This window comes from Eschrichtius robustus, chromosome 13, assembly GCF_028021215.1.
Source record: "Eschrichtius robustus isolate mEscRob2 chromosome 13, mEscRob2.pri, whole genome shotgun sequence".
Taxonomy (NCBI): Eukaryota; Metazoa; Chordata; class Mammalia; order Artiodactyla; family Eschrichtiidae; genus Eschrichtius; species Eschrichtius robustus.
In genome coordinates this window covers 71,883,239-71,903,128 of record NC_090836.1, presented here as the reverse complement: position 1 = coordinate 71,903,128, position 19,890 = coordinate 71,883,239, and the positions used below count along the sequence as shown (strand labels likewise).

General features: G+C 33.4%; 1 protein-coding gene across 1 annotated transcript in view; it reads right to left on the bottom strand.

Annotated features, from left to right (window-relative positions):
* LRRIQ1 (leucine rich repeats and IQ motif containing 1) overlaps window positions 1–19,890 on the bottom strand; it is a 182,216-nt gene that overhangs the window by 60,301 nt on the left and 102,025 nt on the right. Inside the window, exons 18-21 of the mRNA XM_068561401.1 lie at window positions 6,580–6,669; window positions 5,804–5,925; window positions 5,211–5,306; window positions 4,868–4,950 (exon numbers count right to left, since the gene is read on the bottom strand). Coding sequence (XP_068417502.1) covers window positions 4,868–4,950; window positions 5,211–5,306; window positions 5,804–5,925; window positions 6,580–6,669 — 391 coding nt within the window. The remainder of the gene's footprint in view (window positions 1–4,867; window positions 4,951–5,210; window positions 5,307–5,803; window positions 5,926–6,579; window positions 6,670–19,890) is intronic.

Here is a 19,890-nt window from a genome sequence, read left to right as displayed (position 1 = left end):
AAAATAGGTTTTAAATACATCTTTATCGTATAGTTAAAGAAACCCATAAGTAAGCTGACTTTCCATTATGTATGTGGCTCTGTACTCAACACTTTCTATCCATTACCTCATTTAAGTAACAATTTTATTTAGGCATTATAATATCCTTAAAATTATTCCATCCCCTGTGCAATCTCTTCACAGTTTCTATAACCCTAATCTTAGCTCACTGGTTTATCTTATTCTCATTAACGACATACGTGAAAATCTGGTTATTATCCATTTTCTGCATGTGCCACGTAGAGCAGTGTTGTCAAATAAGTTTTATGCTAAGATTGAATGACTAGCTATAGTTCATTTTTATAAGGAGTATTATTTACTAATTTAAATTTGCCTTCTCAAATATAAACATATATTTAAATGACTATAAAATACACACAGTTCATACGCATACACAGAGTCAAATGTCTTTAGTGACTTTTAGCTAACCTACTGCTGATTTGGTTAACAGTTATTTATTGAACATCTACCATGGTATTAGGTTCAGGGAATTTGGTGGGGAACAAGTGGAGACTGGGTCCTCCAGGATCTTAGTATTCAAGTAAGTTTTCTTATTGTTTTGTTCAGAGCACAACAAAGTAACATTTGATCAAAATTCTTTTAAGTTCCTTTTGGGAATCACTAAGGTAAACAAAATAAATCAGCAATAAACTTCATTTTGTCACAGTTTTGTCTAAGCTGTTCCCTTTTGATCCTTCCTTAATATTTCTTAATTACCTTATCATTTTGCAACCCAGTCTCTTTGCTATAGCCCATGAACTGTTTAATTCACATTAAGAAGTTAGCTTTAATTATTTTCTACCTGGCTTAATTCTTGGCTATAACTAAGTGTTGCTAACACAGTCTCAAGCTTTTTTCTTCATTGAAATAAATTCAGCAAATATTTATTGAATGCTTAACACGTACTTGAAACAGTGCTAGGTGTTACTAACAGCTGCAGGATGATTCTAATCCCTAGTGGTGGCTCTACGTTTATAACAAAATTAACCTTGTCTGCTTCATCCTGATCTTTCTTTCTTCTAACTATGAAATTTGAAATTTGATATGCATAAATATTATAAATGTTGGAAAGCCACGTTATGTCTTCATCCTTATATTCTTAGCCCTTAAACTTCTTACCATTTGCTCTCCACCAAAATCCCTATACTCAAAACCTGTCCTCTCTCAGGAGTGCTCCACATCAAAAGCACTCACTCACTCTCTTTCTCCATCTGGCTCATCTCAGTCTTGCTACCAATTATGCTCACTATCTTTAGGATATTGACCCTCGGGTTTTCAACAACCCAGCAACTCTCACCTTACACATGATGCTCTTCACTGCAGTACTAAACTCTAAACTTCCCTGCTAAATACCAACCCAGATCACCAGATTCTGAAATTACTTCCATGCATGATGCAACAGTAAAAACAAAAAGACAAACAAAAACCCACAAACACAAGACCAGTCATTACTGGCTCACACTTATGTCCATCATGAGGGAAATAGCAATGACTTACTAGGAATAACAACAATTAGAAGCCAAAACCAAACTAAGTAAATCATGGTAACTCCTCACAATTTTAGATTCCATCCTGTGGCTTCTAATTAATTCCTCCTCCCCCTCCCTCTCGCCCTCCTCTCTCTTCTGTTTAAAGCAGATGACCTCATTTATCCTAATGGAAGTCATCAATACTGAGTGTCCTCTGATGGCTGCCCACACTGCTTGCTTTCTCAGCCCCTTGCTTCTTCATTAATCAGCAACCTCAGTGGTATTCTTCCTCTATCTGCAACTTTCTTCAAATAACTAACCCCCTACTTTCTGCCCTATTTTCACTCTCATCTTAAATCAAATATTGTTGACTCATATCCCTTGGCTAAATAACTATATGTACAAGACACAAACAGGAAATATTATTAAGAGCTCGCTACTGAGCAAGTTGCTCTAAGGTTTTTCATGGCATGAAATTTGAATTAAATCTTCCACACTTCGTGCATTTATGACCCACCTCCACGAGGATTAGTGCTTTGTTAGATTTTAGGGATCCCATTTAATTTTCTATTCTCTGACTGCCCCACTTGACACCCTCCCTACCCACACAGAGCTGGTTAGTCTCCAACAGTTTTACGAAAAATGTTGCCCTCTGGTGGCTTGAAATTTTCAACTTGGCAAGTTGTGCATGTAAGATATATACATATATATGCATATTTGAAAATTACTTGTAAATTTTTAAAGTATTTAACAGAATTTAAGTATATAAAAATCATTTAAATTTATTAGTGAGTAATAAAAGTTTAAAATTATGGCCATTATTTTAGGCAGATTCAAATAAGTTAACAGCATAGCACAAACTGATTGCATTAATACTAGAAAATTCTTTATTCTGTAAGAAGACAGACGGAGTTACTGAGTCTTAAATGATTTGCTCACATATACAAAATGACATAAACTCTACATCATCAACCTACTAAAGATGAAAGTATCATAATTGTAGAGGATCCCACTGATTTTCTTTTTCATCTTTAATCTTACCTTGACTATTTCTATTCTGTGTATATGTTGTGAGGGGGGGAGCAGAGAAAAAGAGTGAGGAGGATTTAAAGGTCATCATTAAGTTTTACACTTCAGAATTCAAATTTTTAAAAACTTGCTTTTATTTCATCAATCTAATACTATTTTGATAAAACAGAAGCAAAACAAAAGCTTAATGTAAAGACACAAAACCTCACACAGTAATAAGAATGCAATTTGGTTTACAATCATGTAGTTAGAGTAAATATCCCCATAAAAATTGTACAGTTGCCATTTTGGATGTTTACCTAACAGGTCATGCTTAATGACCACTGTCAAAATGTTAAATTTAAGATGTGGGTGTTAACTTGGATGTCCTTTTTCATTTGTTACCCTACCATGCCCCCTTGTGACAGATAAAAAGAGGTTTAATTTTTGCTTCATAATAATTATGTCTAATTTTTGGCCATTAAAGCAATGATTTTTTATGTATGAGCATACATTCCTTATTAAAATTTTTCTAAAAAATATTATTTACTATGCTGATCAATTAAAAATGTACTCAACCTAAAAAAAACCCCTCAGTTACAAGAATTAGCAAGAAACATCTATATATTTCCAGAGACAGATTCCAACAAGATAAAATTTTCCTTACCTTCACTATCACAGACATTGCAAACACTGTAAGTATCTAAGAAATTAGATCTTGAACTAAATAAATAATAATTATTTGTTGAACGTTGGCTGAATCAGTTCTCAAGCCACTTCTGGTATTTGAACTTGCTCCAGGAGTTTCAGTAACTTTTATTTTTCTCAAAACATTGATTTAAACATTGTTTTTGATACTGTTGAAAATGAGTAGAAAAATATATCAAAGCAATATAACATTATCAAACTACCTCGATTTACTGAATTCCACTTCCCTGGAACTGAGAGTCTCATCATCATTAAGGGTTTGGGGTTGTATTTCCCTGGGAAACCACCACAGAGCCCTGATGAACTTAGTAGGAGTTTACAAGAGTACAGGAGGCATAAAGCAAGTTGACAAACAGAGCACATATTTACATTTTCTCTAAAAATGCTTAAAATTTCAATATTTTAAAATTGACAAACGTTTAGTACACAACAAAAAACATTATAGTTATCTCAAAAAGATAAAAGGGAAAATTAAGATATCACTAATATAATGCCAAAAAAGGAAAGTTGAACATTTAGGAATATAAAACTGAGTCATCAGTAATTTATCAATGGCTAGTAAGTGCTGTGCCAACAAATAACAGTTATTACTTAGAAACCAACAGTATCTTGGTTATTTTCATATCTGCTTTTAAAAATTAAATATACATATTTCTTAGAATTCTATAATTGAACTGATTAAAAAAATTAATAAAGATAAAAATTAATCTGAGTGCTTTTTTGTATGCTGATATAAGCTAGAACTATAGGATAAATATAGATTCCTTGCTCTTCTCAGGAGTAATGTTACTTTTATGGAAACATTTCACTGACATTAAGATCTTTATAAAAGAAACTGATGAGTGAGAAAAACTCAAAACAGATTAAAAAAAAAGTCATGTTGCTTATATTGAGCCTATGAGTCCATGAGTAAATATAAAGTTTTAAGTAAATGCAAAGTTATATGAAATATACAAATAATTTTAAATTGTTTTAATTATGGTTATAAATTCATAACAACCAATTTCTTGCTCTGACATCTATAAACCACTCCACATATTAAGTAATTTTAATAAAATGATTAGAGGTGTCCAAAGAAAGACAAATGATTTGAATAGCCTGGCAAATGGAATAGAAGAAAAGATGCCTTTGAACATTTCACAAGTTCAGCATAATCACAAAAGATATACACTGTGCTCCTTTTCCAAAGTGTCAAGTTGTGAAGTCTTCATAGCTGATATTCATGGAACTGATGAATTTATAGAAATAGTTTACTGAATAATCAAGCAATTTAAAAACACACAAAGGAATAATCACACGAAGCAGACGCTCTTTAGAATCAACATTTGCTGAGACGAACCAGCTTCGAAACCAATTACAGCATAATTCTCAGTGCACAATAGATAGAAAAATCAATAGCCAAGTAGCTAAGAAACAGGGGAAAAGTGAAAATAGCATTTAAGAGTATAGTAAATCATTAAATGTAATATCATAATTTTCTCTAAGCTTTCTTGTTCTTTTTTTATGGAATTATTACCTTGGACATTCTCATATCTGTGCATTTCATTTATATTCTCATTAAATACAATTTGCTAAAAAATAGTTTAAAAGATTTTATCTTCAATGTCAGATACATAGTTATGCAAAGATCATTGATTACCCACCTAATTTTTTCCTTAATTTCTTTGATTTCATTTTCTGTGCTCTCTTCAGCATTTGCTGAGCAGTAGAAATATCCTTAAAGCCCCTATTAAAAGATTAAATTTAATAAAGGTAAAAAATCCCCAGACTATATTTATATATGCACTTACATATAAACACACATATCTGAATTATATCATACCAAAACAAATTTGAATTCCCATTTAAGAATCTGTAATTTAACAGAGGTATGGTTTCTTAAAAACTAATAAAGGTATTCTTGAAATCTTGAAAAATATCTGCTTTGGATATTTAAACATTTCTCAATTTCTTAATAGTTTAGTGTAAAACAGACCGACCACATACCATTCTTCTGAAATTTTTTCTTCTTTTTCAGATTTTAGCAAACTCTTTCTGCTGGTCTTTGATTCAGGTGTCCTGGATAAAGTTCTATTTTCTGATCTAGCAATAGGAAAAAACCACACTTAACTGAATCAACACAAGTGTATCAGCACTTTTTAAAACTACAAGCTGTTTATGTTGTCTCAAACTCGGAAATAAAATACATTTAAGTTACAGAAAAACTTTATCTTGAAAAGTAATAAAAGTCTGCCATTAATTTAAAATGTTTACATTTCAATTACTTGAAGCATATTTCAATCCTTTCGTTGAAAGAAACACAGGATTGGAATTTTTATTCTAACCCTTATCTCTACCTATATAGCAGTATTTCAAAGTTCATTTGTTTACAACAGTTAACATTATTTCACTGACACTTAAGTTTTGTATTTGCTTTAATAAACTTACATCACACATTTTACTTACACTGAAAACTCCATAAAATCATTATATTTTTAACAAATTCATACCTCTTTTCATCATCTTACTACTTTTGTAAACAGTATAATATTCTTGTCATTCATTAGAGGTTGATCCTCTAAAAGAGCAATTTAGCTTACCTGCTATTAAAGTGTGTGTGTTCCGATGAAAACAAATTTTCTTTCTCATTATACATCCATGCTTGAGCTGGATGACTTGGTAAATTAAGTGAAGTATCATCAGATTTTAAGGTTCCAGAGAACTTATCAGAAAAAAATGTACATAAGTATAAAATAAATTGAAAAAAATCTAGCATGTATATTGTATTACTTTACATGCATATTACTGAGTAGCCTAAGAAAAACTCATATAAAAATTAAAAATTATAATCAAATGAAATTTATGGAATATACATACAAATGTCCTTTGTTGTAGTCATGAGAGATATGCTTTTGGTATAGTTTGCATATACAGAATGATTAATTGCAAAGATCATGAAAAAAATTTAGAAAACAAAAACTTCAAAGATTATCAAATAAATAACAGATATTGCAGTCCATTGACCTCTGACTGAGAATCTTCAGCTGTTGCCCTTTTAATGCATATTTTTGTATTTTTAAAGTGCTGTCAACTAGTGATTTTATGCAGCTGAAGCATATCTTTTTTTTTTTTTTTTTTTTTTTTTGCTACTGTGAAATAAAGTGTTGAAAGAAATCCAAAATAAAGAAAAAAATCAGGAGCAAATGAAAGAAAAGCTACATGAAAAATTACATCTGGGGATGAGGAGGAAGTCAGAGGCTTCTAAAAGTAATTGTGTTTTTCAAGTCAATAAATTGTATTATTAATCACTGCAGCAGAGCATAACCTTAAGAAATGAGCAAAGATCGAGCACTAAGAGGTTTCCATGACATGTTACCTTTGGCCAGTGCAGCTGGTTTGGAAGAAGCAGTGTTTGTGAAGGGAAGCGGGCGGAATCTAAAGCAAGCCATTCCTTCTCTAAGGCAGCCTGCACAAATAATAACATTAATGTACATAATTTAGTTTGCATAACTTTTACAAAGATTCTTTTAAATTGTCTTATATACTACACATGTTAAGAAAGTATTTCAGCATTTTTATTTAGAGGAAAATCTGCTACTTGCTCACTCTTGTGAGATGTTATGTATCTGTTTAATGCAAACATTCTAAAAAATGGGATAAGAGTTTTCATCCCGAAGTGGAATAAAGTAAAGCCTTGAGTACTCACATGCTCTAAAAAATGAGACGTGCAGATTGTTCAGTGTATTTAACTGTTTGAGAACTATGACTCTGAGCCAACTCTAGATGTAACTGAGGGAAATAATCCTTTAGCTCTTTATTATGCAAAATATAATATTTTCCATCAAACCTCACCATTAAAAATTTATAGTATTTTAACATATTAGTATCAATTTTCTGTAAATACCATCTGTAAGACAGCTTTTACTTAACTTTAGTTCAACATTTCACGAATTTTCTGAATAGATGGAAAAAAGAATTTTGTGGCAATATACAGAACATGGTTCCTGATATTATATTCTCTAGTTCAAGAGTTTGAATGATAAAAATATAAATTTAAATTTTGAAATGATCTTAAGTCACTTCACTCTTCATCTTACAACATCTTTATTCCACTTATGTAATTTCCAAATTTATCATTCTACAATGGAAATATATTAGTTATGTTCGTGTTGTATAATTTAGGGTATAATTATCTAAATTTTATTCACTTGGATTATCTAATATGGTTTAAATAATATTCTGTGGTTCTATAATTGTTTTTGAATCTTTAAGAAAAAAGGATGATCATAATACCAATGAACTTGTTTTTTAGAAGTTTCTAAAATGATCAAACATATTTATGTTTTAAAAACTGGAATGACTATAATCTGAGAAGACCTAAATGCAATTTTCCATTTATACAGCTTCAGTGCTTCTTGACTATCTCTTGAAAAACCATTGGAAAGGCAAGCCTAAGACATCTTGACTACAGGTCAGCAGCGCAATGACAGACCATTACTTACAGCATTTAGTCTTAGGAAACCTAATCAGATTCACGTTATTTGAATATCTATGTAAAAAGGATACAGTTGTGCACCAGTACATTGTCCAGTTCCTTCTAGGCAGAGATCGTTAACGTATATATCACAGTTATATACCAGTTATATCTGATTTAAGAATATATATCTGGTTTAAGAAGAGCTATTTAATGCAAAATTGCAAACAGTATGGAGGGCTCAGATTTCTAAATTCTTTCTTTTGTATGACAAATAAAGGAAAATTCATATTTATGCCAAGAAAGATCAAGGCCCAAGGCATATCAGCTATCATTAAATTAGTATTCTTACTCTGTAAATTGCTAAAATGAAAAGAAGATGTGGAGACAATATTACGAAAGGCAATGTGCCAGAGGATTCTGGGAAGATGGTGGGGTAGGGAGCACCAGGAACCTGTCTCCCAACCTAGACAACAACTAAACTGGCAGAATCTGTCTAGTGTAACCATTTTGGAACTCTAGAGTCTACTGAAGGCTTGTGATGTCCTGGGGAAGACTTGGATAGTAAATTGTGGTTAATTTTGGTAAATGTCAGCCCTTAGCACAGTTGCAGCTATCTATCCTCCATTCCCCAGCCTCAAGGCAGGCAGCTATTCATGTGTTTTAGAAGTACCTTGCACACAGTTTGCAGGAGCCAGGGTGGACAATGAGGACACTGTCTTCCAAAGATTGGAGATCTGTACTCTGACTGTTGAGTGTTGCTTCTGACCTCAGAGGTATAAAGAGGTGAGTGGCACCTCCCTTATTGTTGTAAGACTATTTACCCCACCTACTAAGTGATTTCCAGAGGATTTAAAGGGCAGGTGTTCTTCCCCCAACTCCTCCCCTCTTCATTTTTCTCTTTTTCTTTTTTTGGGAAACAAACACTAAGGACTAGAATATTCATTTTAAAAAAGACTAGGATATTCAAAAGCATCTGCATATATGGGGGAAAGTCAGCACACATGCCCAGGGGAAGGCACAGGCTTAGAAAAGAAATGAGGAGACCTTGAGTTTACAACTCAGGCTGATCCTTGTCACAGACGCAGCCTACAACAATCAAAACAAAAACAAAAACAATAAAAACAAAAGCAAAAAACCTGGCAAACACTGGGGAAGAGAGATAATCTTATTTCCACTGTTACCACATTATTAGATTCAATGTCTAACTTTAAATAAAAATCACAAGGCATACAAAGAAGCAGGAAAATTTACATCCCACTCAAAGGAAAAAAAAATCAACCAAAACTATGCCTAAAAAAGACCTCATGGCAGATTTACTAGACAAAGACTTTAAAATAACTGTCTTAAACATGTTCAAAGAACTAAAAGAAGGGAGAAAATGATCTATGAACAAAGTGGAAATATCAATAAAGAGACAGAAAACCTGAAAAGAAACCAAGAAGAAATTTTGAAGTTGAAAAGTACAATAACTGAAAAGAAAAATTCACTAAAATTCGCTGGTAGGATTCACTAGAGGGATCTGCCTCTGAGTAGGCAGATAAAGGAATGAGTGAACTTGAAGATACAGCAATGGAATTATCAAATCTAAAGAACAGAAAGAAAAAAGATTGAATAAAAATGAACAGAACCTAAAGGACCTGTGAGACACCATCAAATGGACCAACATATGCATCATGGGAGTCAGAGGAGCAGAAAGAAAAAAACGGGCAGAGAGAATATTTGACGAAATAATGACTAAAAGTTTCCCCAATTCAATAACAGACCTGAATATAAACATCCAAGAAGCTCAATGATCTTGAAGTAAGATGAACTCGAAGAGCCCCACACCAAGACACATTATAATCAAACTTTCAAAAGACAAAGACAAAGAGAGAATCTTGAAAGGACCAAGTAAGAAGCAACTTGTCATGTACAAGGAATCCTCAAGATTATCAGCAGATTTCTCATCAGCATCCTTGACATCCAGAAGGCAATGGGCTGATATATTCAAAGTGCTGAAAGAAAAAAAAAACAAAACTGCCAATCAAGAATCCTATATCTGGCAAAACTGTCCTTTGATTTGAGGAAGAAATGAAGACACTCCCAGATAAACAAAAGCTGAGAGAATTCATTACCATTGGATCTGGCCTGAAAAAAATGCTAAAGAGAGTTCTGCAGGTTGATGTGACAGGATACTAGGCAGCAGTTAAAAGGCATATGAAGAAATAAAGATCTCAGTAACTACATGGGAAATTATAAAAGCTAATATTATTGTAACAACAGTTTGTTAACTTCACTTTTTAAGATACTAATACATTTAAAAACAAACAATTCTTAGTTTAAAAGCTAGTATTATTGAAAGTTTGGTTTGTAACTCCACATTTTCTTTTCCATATGATTTAAAATACTAGTCTGTTTAGAGAAATTATTAGTCTATGTTTGGAGCACACAATGTATAAAGATGCAATTTTGTTACATCAACAACTGAAAGGGGTGGAGATGTAGCTATAAAGGAGAATAATTCATGGATGCCACTGAAGTTAAGCTGGTGTAAATGCAAATTAAGGTGTTTATAACATTAGTATATTAAGGGAGAATGAGGAGTTATTGTTTAACAAGTATATAGTTTCAGTTTTGTAAGATAAGAGTTCTGGATATGCATGGTGGTGACGGTAGCACAGCTTTATGAATATACTTAATACCACTGAATGCACACTTAGAAATGGTTAAGATGGTAAATTTTATGTTATGTGTACTTTCCCACAATGAAAAAATTGGAAGAGAAATTTTAAAAGTAATATGCTATCTGAGGAGTGACTGTGGAAAAGGACAAGTAATGCCAGGCAAGGAGTCTGACTTATGCACTAGTTTTTATATAAACAAACAACTTTTTTTTCTTAAACACCTGCCAAACCACCTCTTTTTATACTCTCTGGGACTCCAGCTGTTTTCTTTCTGCAGCAGGACAAGGTCCCACAAAGCACAGTGATTTCTTTGCTGTATCATAGAGATGATGATGGAGGTTTCTTCCTTGGAAAAGCTACATGAAGTTTGAGGGAAAAAATTAGTTCTTTAAATTGATATCTAAAAGTGCAGAAAACTTTGAAAATACTTTTTCTTGGTTTTTAATATAAGGTCACAAACTTTTGTTAGATTCCAGAACAATTCTTTTTTTTTGTAATTAATTTTTTTTTGGAGTATGGTTGCTTTACAATGTTGTGTTAGTTGATTCCAGAACCACTGTCTCTTAGAAATTTCTAGAGACATAAATAGAAGGTTTAATATAAAATGCTAAAGCTACTTTCAGTAATTACATAATCTCAACCAAAAAGGTTACCAAGACTACTGATTTATATGAGTTCAAGCTTATTAATATCAACTATATTTGGCAGTACCTAGTATGTTGAGGAAAAAAATCTCAAATGTCAGGAGGAATTGGCCAAGATTATAAATATACTACTGTTTAAAAAAATGAATATTAATATATCATGCTTACTACTGGACATTTATACAAATTTCAATTATTGCTTAAGAAAACCTGTTAACTTACAACTGAGAATTTGGAAAGCTTTCTGTTTATTAGAAGACTATTATCAAATTTACTTACACATTAAAAATAAACTTGAACTTAGATAAATTTGTAACTGTGTACTCACAATTGAACATTTGAACAGATATACATATATTTGACTTTTTATCAGAGAAGAAATTATTATTCTATAATCCAACTTTGAGAGACTAGGAAATAAGGCTATCAGAAGAGCCGGGAATAACATTCATGTTTATTTGCACATGTATGTACAAAATTTTTCATACCAACTAATATAATCCTTTCATTTGACATATGAAACTAGAATCAGATTTGCTGTAAGCCAAAAGTTAGTTAGAGTTGAACAGGTCCTAGAAATTCTAAAAGCCATGTCTTGGTCTCGTTTTTATTCTTCACCATCCTCAACTCTGAGCCCCAACACTTTCCTCCTCTTCTATCCAAGTTGCCTCATGCCATTTTCAAAAGAATTCTTTCTAATACTTCTTGATAACTTATGTAGCACCTCAGAATCCTTACAGTTTGGAAATTTGGCCCATTATGAATCTCAAATCTCACTGTCTAAGCCCTCTCCTCATCCTCAACTTTTGATACATCTTCAGGTTATCTATCAGCTAAGTTTGGCCATATAACTGTGGCCCTTGAAATTCGTCTGTATAATTTTTCAGTTTTCTGGACCATTGGAGCCCGACAGTTATGTGCCTTTCATCACAAAAGGTACTCAACAATGAGCTGATAGTCTGACTTCACCACTCTCACTTCCTTCTGTCCACATACCTAAATAAGGCAATTTGGTCAGTTAATGTGGCTGTCCCCAGAAAGGGATCATACCCTTGCAGCTACTTCCTAGGTAATGATTATGAAAAAATACATGGAGGATAATACAGTTCTATTTTGACAACTCTGGATTCTCTCCTGATCATTCCTGGGCATGAAACGTATTTCCTTTCCCTAACAGGATGTCTCAGGCCAGCGAGATTGACACATCCTCAGGGTGCAGCCTGGATGTTTTCCCCACTCCCATTCTCAGTCATCCTATGGGGCTGACAAATGCCACCTGGAAGGTGTCCTGGTCATAGATCACCTTCAAACATTTAAGGAAACACCATTATGGCCCTGGAAAGCATTCAAGTCAGCTTCACTTCACTGGCCAGGGTTGTTTTAGATGGCAGAACTGCCTTCGACTTCCTCCTTGCGGGCCCAAAAAGAGTCTGTAATAGCTAATACTTGCAGCTGTACCTGGATTAAAGCCTCAAGTCTAGTGGGAAGGTCAATATAGAAACTTAAAGAGGAAATGCCTGGGGTATTGATAGTATCCTTCATTAAATGTATCATGAGGATAACCTAATGGATTTTGTCCTAGCCCGTCAGATTATTCAGAGTAGCCACTGGAGTGGGTACTTGTGGGAAAATTTGCCATGTACACATGAAGGGTACATATTGTTGGGAGATAATTTTCCATAGGTCTCTAACATTTCTTCATGACTTATGACATCTTTTGTTCTGGACTATCTTTCCAAGGATGTTACTATAGCTAATAGACTTGGAAGATATAGTCTTTGAGTGATTCCCTCTGGAGCAGAAGGCAAAATTTGTTTGCTGTCTCGTATAAGAAAATAACTACTTCCTCTGGAGCATAGGATGAACAGGTTTGCTAGCAGCCTTTTATAAAATATAGGGTTTCCTAAGCTTTCGGATTCCTAAGGGGGAATTCCTGCCTATGTAACCTGGGGGCAAAGGGAATAGATAAAAACATGAGGCTTCTGCTGCCTGAGGTGACAAGTAATAAATGTCTCATTTCTTCTGCCAGCATCCATGAAAGTGTGGCAGCCTAACTTGTTAGACTGCATGCAGGATACAACCTCAGATCCCTCACAGTTCTTGGTACTTAAAAAATTAAGGTAAACTACGCTTAATAAAAACTAAAACAAAGTGATCTTTGTTATCAGTGTCCCCTTGGTTAACCATTTGTAAAATGGAAACACATTTCAGAGAGGCAACAAACCAATATAAAGACTTCACGGCAGATTGATCCAGGCTTTTTGTTTGAGGCTAATTTATTAAGACAATTTTATATTTACTTCTTTTATAGCTGAAAATATTCAAATATATTTCTGACATCTCCTAAACTTGGGGCCATGTTATATCTGTCTATGTACTTACCCTAGCACCAAGCACGGTACCTACCATACTGTAAACATTCAGTATTTGTTGGCTGGGAAGGAAAATATAAGTTTGAATACATGTATATCACTACAACTCTCTTGTGATAAATCTTAAAGAAAAGTATAGACTATACCAAAGGCAACTATTGTTATGACCTAAATAAGTGATAAAAGGAAAGTCCTGGTTAGATATGTCTTACAGTTGTATAGAAGAAAGTAAGAGAAAGAAAGAACAAAAAATATAGGGACACTTTTGTAATTTGATTATGTCATCTGAAGTTGTAAGATGATTTTAAAATAAAGTGATGGCCATAAAAAAAGGAGTAAAAAAAAGTCAAAGGAAGGCAAAGTAATAATACCTTCTTAATTGGTATTTAGCTTTAATTCTTAGCTCCCCTAAACTATAATCTCTGTATTACAAACAAATTCATCCATTTAAAACAAATAATACATTTAACTCCTTTGCTCAAAACCCAATAATAATGTTCTATCACATTTGAAATAAAATTCAAAGTTCTTGACTTCATATCATAGGCTTTATGTGAACCGTTCCCTGACCATTTTTCTGTTTCTTCCCTATCTCTGGCTATTCTCCACTACTAATCAGTTCTACTTACTGTGAATTTTCTGTTTCTTTAGTATACTAAAAAAGTTCCTGTTTCAAGGCTTCCATACTTGCCCTCCACTTAGCCCAGTGCCATATTACCCAATGGCTATCCCTTCACTTTATTTTCACATCTCTATAAAAATATTTCACTTCATGTAGGCCTCCCATGATTGTCCAATCAGATTCTATGCTCTATCTCTTAACCTTCCTTATAAAAAATTTTATAGCAATTTTCAATATCTTACAGTATTCTGTATATTTATATATTTATTCACTGTCTGTCACCTTAAGTGAATGTAAGGTCACTGAGGTCAGGGATTTTATCTCTTTTGTTCACTGTGGTGAGAACAATGTCTGAAACACTTAAAATAATCACTGACTTGAAATATTTATAAACATTTCATTTTGGACATTTTATTCTGGTATAGCTTTAATTAGAATTAAGATTCGCCTGAGAACAACTATAAATATTGGATTAAAAAAGGAGCTGAAGGTACTCAAGAACAATTGAAGCTGTCAAGACTCAAAAAGCTAAGATCCCAGAGAGTAGAGTCTCATGCGGATGTGAACCCTGTATTTCCTGCAACATTTTCCCTCAGGGAAAGCCCCAATTTTATTAACAGGAAAGAGAAGCCAAGCAGAAATCTAAGGCCTACTTGTAGCAGTTTCACTGGAATGAAGAGACAGAGGTTAAAGTGTAGGGATGCCAAGGCAGTTGGGATTGAAGGACCAAGATCCTTGAGAGGAGAGAACCACTGAAATGTGAGTTCAAAGTCATGTATAAAATAAACCCTTCATATGTTTGCAAATTCCAAGTAGTATGTGTGTTGGAGAGATACCTAGACTCAAAGTGCAATAGCAATAGCTGGCGTGCTAAAAAGCTAAGAAGAAATTTCTTTAGTCATTTGATGTTATGGAGAAAGAGATTAGAATTCAGGAAAAAACAAGGTGAAGGTAACCTGGTAAATATCCCACTCTCAGTTTAGACATTATATTGGCTCAACCCTAAGAGAAACCAGAAGTAGACCAGCCCTAACAAAGCTTAAAAATAAGCCTCAAAAGGATCTCTGTCTATACAATATCTGCCTGTCAGAACAAAATTAAATCTTCTTTAGAGAAATAAAACATCTTCCAGTGTCTTTATAATTTTTACATATATGTCTGATACTTAATCAATGACTAAATGCTAATAGAGAGAATTGGCTGACTCAAAATATTGGGTTGGCCAAAAGGTTCGTTTGTTTTATTCCATAAGATGGCTCTAGTAGTGCTTAGTTGTCTTAACTTCATTTGAAACAATTTTGTTAGACTGTATTGTGACAGCTGTCATATCAGCATGCATTAAAAAAAAAAATCAAAATTGGTGAATTTTTGTGTAGCCATTTAATATTGAAGATGGGAAAAAAAGCAACATTTTTGGCATGTTATGCTTTATTATTTAAAGAAATGTAAAAACACAACTGAAACGCAAAAAATGATTTGTGTAGTGTATGGAGAAGGTGCTGTGACTGATCGAACGTGTCAAAAGTGGTTTGCGAAGTTTCATGCTGGAGATTTCTCCCTAGATGATGCTCCACGGTTGGATAGACCAGTTGAAGTTGATAGCGATCAAACTGAGACATTAATTGAGAACAATCAATGTTATACCACATGAGAGATGGCCAACAAACTCAAAATATCCAAATCAAGTGTTTAAAATCATTTGCACCAGCTTCGTTATGTTAATAGCATTGATGTTTGGATTCCACGTAAGTTAAGTGAAAAAAACCTTCTTGACCATTTTTCCGCATGCGATTCTCTACTTAAACATAATGAAAATGTTCCTTTCTTTTTTTTTTTTAATTATTTACTTATTTATTTATTTTTGGCTGTGTTGGATCTTCGTTTCTGTGCGAGGGCTTTCTCTAGTTGCGGCGAGCGGGGGCCCCTCTTCATCGCGGTGCATGGGCCTTCTCACTATCGCAGCCTCTCTTGTTGCGGAGCACAGGCTCCAGGCGCGCAGGCTCAGTAGTTGTGGCTCACGGGCCCAGTTGCTGCACGGCATGTGGGATCCTCCCAGACCAGGGCTCGAACCCGTGTCCCCTGCATTGGCAGGCAGACTCTCAAACACTGCGCCACCAGGGAAGCCCAAAATGTTCCATTTTTAAAACAAATTGTGTCAGGTGATGAAAAGTGGATACTGTATAATAATGTGGAAGGGAAGAGATTGTGGGGCATGCGAAATGAACTACCACCAACCACACCAAAGGCCAGTCTTCATCCAAAGACGGTGATGTTGTGTATATGATGGGATTGGAAGGGAGTCTTCTATTATGAGCTCGTTTCAAAAAAACCAGACGATTAATTCCAACAAGTACTACTCCCAATTAGACCAACTGGAAGCAGCACTCGACAAAAAGCCTCCGGAATTAGTCAACAGAAAATGCATAATCTTCCATCAGGATAATGTGAGACCACATATTACTTTGATGACCAGGCAAAAACTGTTACAGCTTGGCTGGGAAGTTCTGATTCATCTGCCATATTCACCAGACATTGCACCTTTGCATTTCCATTTATTTCAGTCTTTACAAAATTCTCTTAATGTAAAAAAATTTAATTCCCTGGAAGACTGTAAAAGGCACCTGGAACAGTTCTTTGCTCAAAAAGATAAAAAGTTTTGGGAAAATGGAATTATGAAGTTGCCTGAAAAATGGTAGAAGGTAGTGGAACAAAAGGGTGAATACGTTGTTCAATATAGTTCTCGGTGAAAACAAAAAATGTGTCCTTTATTTTTACTTAAAAACCGAAGGCGCTTTTTGGTCAACCCAATACAAGAGATAAATTGTCAATAGAAATAAACCTACAAGTGATCCAGATGTTGCAATTAACCGAGAAAACTTTGAATATACCATGCTCACTATGTTCAAGAAAATATAGGCAATGATAGAAAACTTCAATATATAACTAGAATTTACAACAAATAATCAAGTAGAAATTCCAGAACTAAAAAATAGAATAACTGAAATTAGGAATTTAATACATAGGCTAAAAATGATTAGATAACTTAAGAGAGATGATTAGTGAACTACAAGATGGGTCAGTAGGAAACATGCAAATTAAAACACAGAAGTAAAAAAAGAAAACAATTCAGAAAAGAGTCTAAGAGACACATGAGAAATGGTAAGGGATTCTAACATATGTGTTTTTGGAGCTACTTTACCTCAGAGAAGAGAGATAATGAAAAAGATTAAATATTTGAAATACCTCTGGCCAAGCAATTTCCAAAACTGATGAAAGACATCAACCACAGCTTCGAGAAACCACATAACCTCCCCCACTCCAAGCAGAGTACATACAAAGAAAACCACACCCATGCTGAAAAACAAATACAGGGAATGAACCTTAAAAGTAGTCTGGGGATTAAGAGTTGGAAAGAAGTATCTTCAAAGAAGAAAAAATAAGACTTATTACTGACTTTTCAATAGAATCTATGAAAGCCAGAAGATAATAAATATGGCATCTTCAAACACCAAAAGCCTACCTGGAATTCTATATCTAAAGAAGATATCCTTCAAAGTTTTAAGTAAAAGAAATTTTCAAGCAATCAAAAACTGACCTGAACTAAAATAAATATTAAAGAAAGTCCTTAAGGTAAAAGAAAATGATGGAAGCATGATAATGCAGGAAGGAATGAAGTGCATAGAAAGAGGTAACCATAAATTAACAAGCTAACGTGAGAAAAAAAGGAAAAACAAAAATACCTGATTAAAGGGAAAAAAAGGTAATAAAGAAGCAAAAAAGGAACACAGAACTAACAGGACAAATGGAACACAAACAGAAAGATGATATATATAAACCTAATTATACTCTCAATTGAAATAAATTTAAAGTCTGAATACATTAATAAAAAATCAAAATGGAATATAAAAATAAGCAAAATCCAACTATATATTCTTATAAGAGTCACAGTTTCAATATAAAAGCAACAGAGAGGTTTAATGGGAATGTTTAGGAAAACATATATTATAAAATTACCAGTCAAAAGAAAGTTGCTGTAAGTATGAAAATATCAGAGGGAATGGCCAATAAGGCAATTAGTTAAAGAGGGAAATTAGAGTTAAAGAGTGAAATTTTATCATTATAAAAGGGTCAATAATACAATGACTTAACTATTCTAAACGTGTATACCCTAATAACATACCCTCAAAGTATGAGGCCAAATTTGACAGAACTAAAACTGATTTAGAGAAACCCACAATCTGAAGAAGAGATTTTAACATTCTTCTGTCAATAACTGATAGAAACCTCCCCAAATCACTAAAAATAAGGATTCATTTAAACACAATTAACAAACTTGAAGTAACTGAGATTTTAGTAACCATAACACCTGCAAAATGCACATTCCTTTCAAGTGCACATTGAACATTATCCCAAATAGATTATGTGCTAAGACAAATTTTTAAGAAACAAATAATATCAACCTTACATCAAACTCTTCCAGAAAATAGAAACATAGGAAACACTCCCTAATCAAATATAAGGTCAACACAACCTTGATACTAAAATCTGAAGAGTTTTACAAGAAACAACATTTACGGGCACAACTTCTTCTAGAATATAAATGCAAAAATCCTAAACAAAATATTAGCAGATCAAATTCAGAGATATATAAAAAGATAATGTATTATAGCTAAGTTGGTTTATTCTAGGAATACAAGGTTTAATTTTTAAAAATCAATGTTATAGGCATAAAAAGTATCTGATAAAATCCAAATCATATATAGAATCATCAACATCATCATCATATTAACCTTTTAGAAAGGTAAGAAGATACTAAGGAGGGTAACTCAATCAAATATACAGTTTCTACAAGAAACATGTATTAAACATCTGACTTCATGGTGGAAAGCTTTCACCCTGAGACCAGGAGCTAGCAAAAGAGGCCTGCTAAAACCACCACTATTTAACATTTTACTGAAGGTAGTAGTCAGGACAATAAAGCAAGAAAAATAAATAAGAGGCACAAGAAAAAAAAATCTCTGCTCTTATGGGCAGAGATTTTAAGTGGCTTAAATAAATGATGAGATAGTCTATGTTCATGAATTTAAAAATGTAATATTCTAAAAATATCAGTTCTCCCAAATTGATTTATAGATTTCTTGCAATCTTAGAGAAAATATTAACATTTATTGTGCAAATTGACAGGATGGTTCTAAAATTCGTACATTAATGAAATGGATCAACGGTAGCAATAGCAGTTCTTTCTTGAAGAAGAACAAAGTTGGAGCTCTTATAAGACTAGATAACAAAATTTATTATAAATTATACAGAAATTGAAGTAGTGATATAAGAATAAACAACAGAATGATGAGAAAAATTAAGAGAACCCATGCACACATTTTCCTGAATTTAAATAAAGCCTTCACTGTAATCCATTGTGAAAAGTATGGTCTAAACAACAAATGGTTGTGGGTCAACAAAATAACCAAATGTGTATGTTTGGAGGGGAACTTGACCCCTTATTAACATTGCAGGCAAAATTTAATTCCAGATGCACCACAGACTTAAATGCTGAAAGTTAAGATAATAAAGTTTCTAGAATATGTTAATGACCTGAGTAAGCAAAGATTTCTTATATGTCACAACTAAAAACTTTTGATTTTAATTTAAAACAAAAACATTCTGTTCATCAAACTAAACCATAAAGAGAGAAAAAAAGGGAAATCCCAGAATTTAGGGAATATATTTGCATGGAAAAACAGAGAAGTATTTAGATTATATAAAGCACTCCTACAAGCCAATAAGAAAAGAGATGTAAAACCCAACTTAAAAATGCACAAAGGACCAGTCCGTCCCGTCAGGAAACTTGCACAAGCTTCTTAGATAGTCTCATCCACCAGAGGGCAGACAGCAGAAGCAAGAAGAACTAC